At 35.2% G+C, this 9,460-nt stretch overlaps 1 protein-coding gene across 12 annotated transcripts in view; it reads left to right on the top strand.

The window, feature by feature from the left end:
• The window catches only part of LOC106878029 (solute carrier family 66 member 2), a 250,218-nt gene that overhangs the window by 95,119 nt on the left and 145,639 nt on the right, over nt 1-9,460 (top strand). For all 12 annotated transcript variants that reach the window (XR_008263599.1, XR_008263600.1, XR_008263579.1 and 9 more), the window contains one exon: nt 7,699-7,931. Coding sequence is in view for 9 of the 12 variants with exons in the window: in XM_052965961.1 (XP_052821921.1) it covers nt 7,699-7,931 (233 nt within the window). In the remaining 3 variants the exon portion in view is untranslated. The remainder of the gene's footprint in view (nt 1-7,698; nt 7,932-9,460) is intronic.

The following is a 9,460-nucleotide window of genomic DNA, read 5'->3' as shown; positions in this document are numbered from 1 at the left end:
AAGACACTTACCCAAGATGCCATGCAGTGGGACTGAATCCGGGACCATGTGGTTGGTAAGCAAGCTACTTACCACACAGCCACTCCTACGCCTACTGTTTTTTTTTTATTTAATAATCCCATATATCATTTTTGTGTACCTACCTCATATATCATTTAGTGTTCATATATCATTGAGTGTTCATATATTATTTAGTGTTCCTTTGATTTTTAATTTAATCATTTGTTCTCTCATTCCCTATTTTTGTGTTGTACTTTGCTCCTGATTGGTTCCATTCCAATTCCCTATGTATACAATGAGACTCACCCACAGAGGAACAGGAGTTAAATTGTATAATAATCCTTTCTGCTATAGGCTCAAAGCCTGACATTTTTGGGGAAGGGGCCAAATCAATTACATCAACACCAATGTTCAGCTGATCCTTAATTTATTGACTCCAAAAAGATGAAAGGCAAAGTCAACCTCAGCAGAATTTGAACTCAAAATGTAAAAACAGATAAAAGGCTGCTAAGCACTTTGTTTAGTGCAGTAATGATTCCGCCAGCTCACCACCTTATTAAATTGTGTAATAATCCTTTTTCTAGTATAAGTACAAGGCCTGAAATTTTGTGGGGAAGTGGCTAGTCAATTACATCGACTCCAGTGCTTAACCTGTACCTATTTTATTGACCACGAAAGGATGAAAGGCAAAGTTGACCTCAGCGGAATTTGAACTCTGAACGTAAAGACACAAAATACCAGTGAACATTTTGCCCGGCTTGCTAATGATTCTGCCAGCTTGCTGCCTTATTAAATTGTATAATAATGATAACAATAATTGTATAATAATGATAACAATAATTCATTTAAAAATATTGGATCTTCTTTTTGCAATACTGAGAAATAAATTTCTTTGGGCCAGTATGCAGTGAAAAAGATGACTGAAAACTAGTTGAACAGGTGATATTGGATATATATAATCTGTAATGTAGAATTAAATTAAGAAGGTTAAAAGAACATAGACCAGCCTAAAGGAAACAAGAATTGTCTGCAATAATTATTACAACACTAGTTGAATATTCAAAATTTTTCTCATGCAAGCAACAAGGAATAGGTGAAAAACGATGCTGATAAATTGTATGAATTTATTGATAATAGATACCAACTGGTTATTAAATTGCAGAAATTCTAACCTGGTAAAAATTTTATAAAACTTGGTAATTTTTGTAATATAAAATATGTTAAATTTTTGTGGATTAGTACATTATTTTTTATTCCTTTTTTTTTGTTTCACTCATTGAACTGCAGCCTTGCTGGGCTACTGTCATGAAAAGTTTAGTTAGTCAAATTGATCTCAGTACTTCTTTTAAGTTTGGTTCTAATTCTGTCAGTCACTTTTTACCAAACCACAACATTTGGGGGAAGTAAACAAACCTACGATGGTTGTCAAACTGTGTAAGACTAACATACACACGCAGAGAGAGAGAGAGAGAAAGTTTCCATCAGTCAAATTCGCTCTCAAGACAATGACCAACACTTGTCCAGTGTACCATGTAGTGGGACTGAATCTGGAAACACAGTCGTGAAGCACAAGTCTCAGTTACACAGCAACTTTTCCAGTTTACTTAAACGTATTACTTCAGATTTTGAAATGATATTTGCAGTGTTTATTCCATTAACATTGTAAGTAAATTTAAAAGACTCTGAGAAAGAATTAAAGCAGGTTGTAGCTGTGGCTTCTTGAACTTCAATATTTTATTTTTGAGTATAATGTCACTAATTGTGTATTGTATAGCTTTGTGGTTAAGTAGTTTATTTTGCTACTACCTTGTTTGAGGATTCATTCTATTCTGTGATGCCTTGAGAAAGTATATTTTAGTATAGCCTTGGTTTATTCAATATCTTTTGAGTGGAATTTGTTTTAGGAGCCATGTGGCAGCCAGCCATGTGTGTGAACAAGTGTATTTGTGTGTGTATACATGTATGTGCATACATGTGTGTGTGTGTTTAGGTTAGTCCACATTACTCTGTAAGTAGCATAGGGGCAGATTTCCAGTTTCTCTGGTGTATTATTTCTTCCTGGATGGAATGCTGGTCCATGGCAGGATTATTCATTTTTATCTGTTGAGTGGATTGGAGTAATATGAAATGAAGTGTTTTGCTGGAGAACACAGTGCATCAGCCGGTCCAAGAATCAAAACCACAATCTTACGATCATGAGTCCAACACCCTAACCATTAAGCCATGCACCTCTGTACATGTGTGTGTGTGTGTGTGTGTGTAAGTAAATACACACACGCACACACACATTATTATTATTTCTACTAAGGCAGTGAGCTGGCAGAATAATTAACATGCCAGGCGAAATGCTTAGCAGTATTTTATTATTATTATTATTATTGCAGAATGGTTACCACACCAGACAGAATGCTAAGCAGCATTTCATCTGTCTTTGGATTGTGAGTTCAAATTTTGTCAAGGTCAACTATGCCTTTCATTATTTTAGGGTCATTAAAATAAATACCAATTAAATACTTAGGGATGATGTAATTGACTAGCTCTTTCCCACAAAATTTCTGGTCTTGTGCCTATAGTGGGAAGGATTGCTTTTATCATAAATGCTGCCTGACATTTACTCCTGGCACATGTTATTCTCATAAAAGCCAATGTACCGATTGGGTTTCATACAAGGAGTATGTATTTTCAGACAAATATATATATATATATATCAGGAGTGGCTGTGTGGTAAGTAGCTTGCTTACCAACCACATGGTTCCGGGTTCAGTCCCACTGCGTGGCACCTTGGGCAAGTGTCTTCTACTATAGCCTCGGGCCGACCAAAGCCTTGTGAGTGGATTTGGTAGACGGAAACTGAAAAAAGCCCGTCGTATATATATATATATATATATATATATATATATGTATGTGTGTTTGTGTGTCTGTATTTGTCCCCCCACCATCGCTTGACAACCGATGCTGGTGTGTTTACGTCCCTGTAACTTAACGGTTCGGCAAAAAGAGACCGATAGAATAAGTACTAGCCTTACAAAGAATAAGTCCTGGGGTCGATTTGCTCGACCAAAGGCGGTGCTCCAGCATGGCCGCAGTCAAATGACTGAAACAAGTAAAAGAGAGTAAAAGAGTAAATATATATATATATATATATATAATATAATCCAAGGTAACAGGTGGAGGCCTGCAACACAGACCACCACCAGTCTCCTCAGATTGTTTTTCCTCTTTCTGTCACTTTATGTGTGTATATATGGCTGTGTGTATATGTATACACATATATGCATGTATACAGTGAGAGAGAAAGGGTGAGAAAGTGACCAGCATAAAAATGGTGCTTTACAGACTAAGACACTTGCATTAAGCTTAACATTCCTTGTCACTCTTTCCATCAGAAATGTAATGAACCAGTGATTGACCAGCTGAAAGCTTATAAACCAATGATGCTATTGTTTCAAAAGTCTACCTCAAGAATAATGGAGAAAATGTATAAGGTCGATTTATTTCTGCATTAAATATAAATATAACGTTTTGATATTTCAGAGGGTTGCGTTTTTTTTTTATAAATGTTGGAAGGAAAATTACACATTAAATTATGTTCATAATCTCCTTTTATCAAGTTTTCATTATAAAAAGAAATTATTTCTATAACTTTTTCTCTTCTTTATATTTTGTAATTAAAAAAAAAATCTTTTTCAGTTTAAAATTTAAAAAAATCTATTATTGGGAACAAAAGAACCTTATAAGAATTCTAATGATATAATAGTAGACTTTTCTTTGATCTATATAACCATGATAAAAAGAAAATCAATATTTTATTGTTATTTAATTTTCTTAGATTCAGAAAATGTTAATGTTTCTCATAGAAAAATTTATTTTCTAACAATGTTATCCATTCCATTCCTTACTAGAAGCCTTTAACCATTTCTACTACCGTATTTTCAAAGAAGATTCACCTATATTATATACTCTTCAGGAGTTCCCATACTTACCATTCTGTTGAATCCTTTCCCTCTAGAACATCTGTCTGCTTTCTGGAATTTACTCCTGGCACATGATTTTCTTGCAGCTGTCAACATGTGTTGAGTTGATGAATATGGCATAGCTGTGTAGTTAACAAGCTCACTTTGCAGTCATGTAGTTTCAGGTTCAATTCCACTATTTGGTACCTTGGGCAAGTGTCTTCGACTATAGCCTCAGGCTGCTGACCAATGCCTTGTGAGTTAATATGGCAAATTGAAACTGTGTGGAAACCATTCATGAGTGTGTGTGTGTGTGTGTGTGTGCATATGTGATAGTCTTCCACCTTCACCACTTGATAACTGGTGCTGGTTTGTTTACATTCATGTAACTTAGTGGTTCACTGATAGAATAAATACCAGATGTAAAACAGTATGTACTGGGGTCAGTTTGTTTGACTAAAACTTTCATAGTATTGCCCCAGCATGTTAGCAGTCCAGTGACTGAAATAGGTAAAAGATGAAAAGGTATAATATATTTTGTTATTCTGTTGAAGAGAAATTTGATTATTCTCATAAATGGAAACTGAAATATATTGTATTTTCAACACCACATTTATTAGGTCCATTATAATTATACACACAATCATTGGATGTAACAACAGCTGTTATTATTTTAGCTCATTTTACCTATTCAAGTAATTTTGCATATTTTCTTTAAACTTTTTGATACCAGTTCACCTGAGTCTACCCTTGGCTCTACAATACAAACTTATTGTTTTAATACGATCTTGATTAAAACATGATTTGATATCAATTTATATTCTAAACACCAGCTTAATATGATGGAGTTATTTTGCTAAAATTTTTTATCATTTTTAAAATTAATTGAATAGAAAGGAGAGTATTTCATCAGAAATATGGTAACAAAATGGTTACTGTCTTGTAAAGGTGATAAGAACAAGTTTTAATATTTTAACTTTCTTCTTTATAAAGTAAAAATAATATATTTATACATAGTACATACATAGATACATGGGCACAAGTATAACTGTGTAGCTAAAAGGTTCACTTCAAAACCATGTGGTTCTGGGAGCAATCTTACATTGCCATTCTTAGGCAAGTTTCTTCTGCCATAGGTTCAGGTTGGTTGATATCTTACGGGTGTAAATGTATATGTGTGTATGTATGTGTCTCTAATTTATGCAGAAATTCACAAGCATATGGAAAAGAAAAGAAAGAGATAAAAGAAACCCCATTCAACTTGTTCTCTTCATTATATGACAGATTTAGAAAAGATACTCTTTCTTGTAATTGTTTTTAGTGGAGTAAACTTTGAAATTTATGGCTGGTTCTTGTGTAATGTTTTGTTGTGTGATAACCCACTTCTGTCAGAAACAGTTCTGTTTTCTTATTTATCCTGGTTTTATTATTGATAAATAACTTTAGAAATGTTAATCAGAATGTTGTTCCATGGCAAATCATCATCATCATCATCATCATCATCATCATTGCCATTTGATGTTCACTTTTTCATGCTTGCATGGGTCAAAGAGAATTTGTTAGCACGGATATTCATGGAAGACTGAAAATGAACAACCTTGCTTGTTTGATGATAATACTCATTTACAACCATCACACGATGTCGAAAAAAGAGTACACACACACACAAACACACACACACACACACACACACACTCGCACACACATACATGAACAGGCTTCTTTCAGTTTCCTTCGACCAGATTCACTCATTAGGCTTTGGTTGACCTGGGGCTATAGTAGAAGACACTCACTGAAGGTGCTATGCAGTGGGACTGAACCCAAGGCAACATAGTTGGGAAGCAAGCTTCTTAAACACACACGCACGCACACACACACACACACACACACACACAATTTCTGTCCATCCTTCACAACATATTGAACAACTTGATGCAAAGATGAAAGATTATTTTTAAAACATTAACACTACTCCTTGTCTTATGCTTACAAATGCTGACCAGGTTGTTTTGAACTGAGAATAAAGATTTTTTTTCAAGTGTTCTCACTGGTTGGCATCAGATAATTTTTATTAAACAATATTTCATATTTATATGTGCTTAATGTCACGGAACAAATTTCAGTTGACATGAATTATAAAAGAAAGTCAATACAAGTACTTTTAAAATATTTCAATTGTGTTGTTGACTAAACATGACAATATTGTTTTAACTACTATAGTCACACATTTTTCTGTGGTTTCAAACATAGTTAGCAATGTAATGAGTGTGTCTTATGTACTGCAAGGCACAAGTTGGTAATGTGAGTGTTTGTGGGCTGCAAGGCACCAGTTAGGAATGTGTGTCTCTTGTGTACTGTAAAACGTCAATTAGTTTAACCATTTAGCAGTTAAACTAGCCACGTCTGATCCAAATATTCTACCTACATGTTTTATGTTTAAACTGGCCAGATCTGGCCTCTCACACCTACCCAACAGTGTCATTTTAAAAATAAACAATCACATCATTGAAATTTCAAAGCTATGAAATAGTGCATGATGAATTTAAAACAGTGCATAAATAGGCATTACATTGGACAGAATAATATGAATGCTAAAGGGTTAAAATGTTTTATGAAGATTTTGTATCTCAGGAGGGTCATCATCATCATCATCATCATCGTTTAATGTCTGTTTTCCATGCTGGCATGGGTTGGACGGTTTGACTGCAGCCAGTAGGCTGCACCAGGATCCAATCTCATCTGGCAAGGTTTCTACAGCTGAATGCCCTTCCTAACACCAACCACTCCGAGAGTGTAGTGGGTGCTTTTTACGTGCCACCAGTACAGGAGCCAGTCAGGAGGCACTGGCATTGACTACATTTGAATGGTGCTTTTTTCATGCCACCAGCACGGGTGCCAGTCGGGCAGCACCGGCATTGGCTACGACTCCAATTTCACTTGACTCAACAGTTCTTCTCAAGCACAGCATATCGCCCAATGATCCAAGGATACTTTTAAATGGGCTGGTTATACAATACTGGTATCAGCCATGGTTGCGATCTCACTTTACTTGCTGGGTCTTCTCAATCACAGCATGTCTCCAAAGGTCTTGGTCTCTTGTCATTACCTCTGTAAGGCCCAACGTTTGAAGGGTGTGCTTCACCACCTCATCCCATGTTTTCCTGGGTCTACCTCTTCCACAGGTTCCTTCCACTGTTAGGGTGTGACACTTCTTCACACATGCACTGGTTCTATTTCATTTCATTATTTTTATCTGTCAATTGGTTAACCGTATTACCAATTAGCTAATTGATTGTTTGAGCAATCTTTTGGTTTATCAATCAGTTTTCTCAAAGTTCTTTTGTTGCCATTTGCAACCTCATCAATGACATACCCTCTCTATTCTGGGTCAGTTTCAGATCTGTCTGTTTGTCTGTCTCTTAGTTTGCAGTTCCTGTATTTATAGTGTTATGTGTATGTAAGTGAGGATATATGTGAGATGGAGAGAGAGAGAGAGAATATATGTGTGTGTGTGTTTTTGTGTGTCTGTGTCTGTGTGAATAGATGCATGTTTGTGGCATAGTGGATTCTGTGAGTAAGCACATTAGAGTGAACATGTGTATGTGTATGTATGCACATGTATTTGTGTACGTATATGGTGTAGATTTTGTGATTCTTGTAAACCACATTTAAAAGCAAAATATTTGATAAAGATAATTATCATCATTTACTTATTTTTCTTTCTTCTGTATTCTTCCTTTTATAGGTTTCCCTCCTAAGAATGGTTGTGTTGGATCTTGATATGATCAGTATGGAACTTCCTGAAGTGAGTTTTCAGAATATCATCCGTTGGGGTTCAGCATCAGCCATGATGTTTGGGGGGGTGGTTCCCTTCATTCCACAATATGCTGATATCAAACGCTCCGCTAATGCTGATGGCTTTTCTACATTTGTTTGTTTAACACTGCTGGTTGCCAACATTTTACGAATAATGTTCTGGTAAGTTTTCCTTTTTAAACTACTCAATAAAATCATGTTAATTAGTCTTAGTTTCAAATTGCTGAGATATAAAGTGTTTCAAGTTTCATTATTTACAAATTATTTTAACATATTTTTATTTTTTATTTTTGCTCTAATATTTTCATAATTTATTTATGAAATCTCATAATTCTTAGGTTGTGTAAATTATTTATTGGCAATGTTAGTAAGTTTTAAACTATTTGATATTTCATTCATGTAAAGCTTGGAGATCAGTGAGATCAGGGCGAGCCACTGATTTTCCACATTGAGAGGTTACAGCTCCAACAATATGGACATGTGATTAAAATGTCACAGGAAAGACTTGCAAATTGAATTCTTCAAACTGAGCTAACTGGCAGGAGACCTAAGAGTATATCAAGAACAAAATGATTGGATAATATCATAGTTTCAGTTGGTCACTTAGGAATCCACTCCAAAAAGTCAAAGAACAGTTGCTTCTGATAAGACTCTATGCAGGAGGTACATGGGGACTCTACTCTGATGACACTTCCAGGATTTGTGGATGGATGGATAAAACATTTATATTTTTTTGTTGATCTTGATGGAAAGGGCATTCATAATCTGAGTAGGCACTGTTGCAAGGACCCAATAAAGCCTATTATGAAATGTATTCTAACCAGCTACATGTTTCCCACTACGTGGTTTCAGATTCAGTCCTACTTCAGAGCACCTTGGACAAGTGTTTTCTGCTATAGTTTCAGGCCCACCAAAGTCTTGTGAGTGAATTTGGTTGATGTAAACTTAAAGAAGGCCAGTGCATATATGTATGCATATATGTATGTATGTATGTATGTATGTATGTATGTATGTATGTATGTATATCTCTTCTGTTTTTAAATTATTATAAATCTTCCACTGAAGAGGGAGCTGGTTTCCAACAAAGATACAAGGCTCCATCATTAGGATGTAGTTAACACAGACAAATTCACACTTGGAACTTGAGAAAAGTCTTATATTTTTACTGTTCCACTCACTGTAATGTACAAACCAGCTGGTCAATTTCTCTTTCTGAAGATCCCAGTTTATCCAGATTCTCCTTTAAGCATTTACTAACAAAACCTAGTGCTCCAGTTATTATTGGCATGAATATGAATTCATAGTCTGGATATAAAAACTGGAGGCTTTGAAGCAGTTGTCCATAGATATCCTCTCTTTCTTTGATTTTCAACGAGATATTCATATCTGCAAGGTAGCTGACATCTATGACGGTACATATCTTTACTCCTCTGTCCCAAACAACAATATCCAGCCTGTTATATTTACATTTGACAGAAGTTTTGATGGAAAAATTCCACCACTATTTCTTGAGTTGGTGTTTATGAATGTATTCCATAACAAAAAGATTTTTAAAGTTTATTTCAGGACAGTCTTTTTTGTGGATGACATTGTAAATTGTTTTAGCAACAACATCATGCCACATAGGGAGGTAGTACCATGACGACATTTTAGGACAGCTGCTAATCACATGCATAATGTCTTCCACAGAA

The sequence above is a fragment of the Octopus bimaculoides genome, chromosome 1 (genome assembly GCF_001194135.2).
Source record: "Octopus bimaculoides isolate UCB-OBI-ISO-001 chromosome 1, ASM119413v2, whole genome shotgun sequence".
Taxonomy (NCBI): Eukaryota; Metazoa; Mollusca; class Cephalopoda; order Octopoda; family Octopodidae; genus Octopus; species Octopus bimaculoides.
This window is presented reverse-complemented; position numbering and strand designations above follow the sequence as displayed.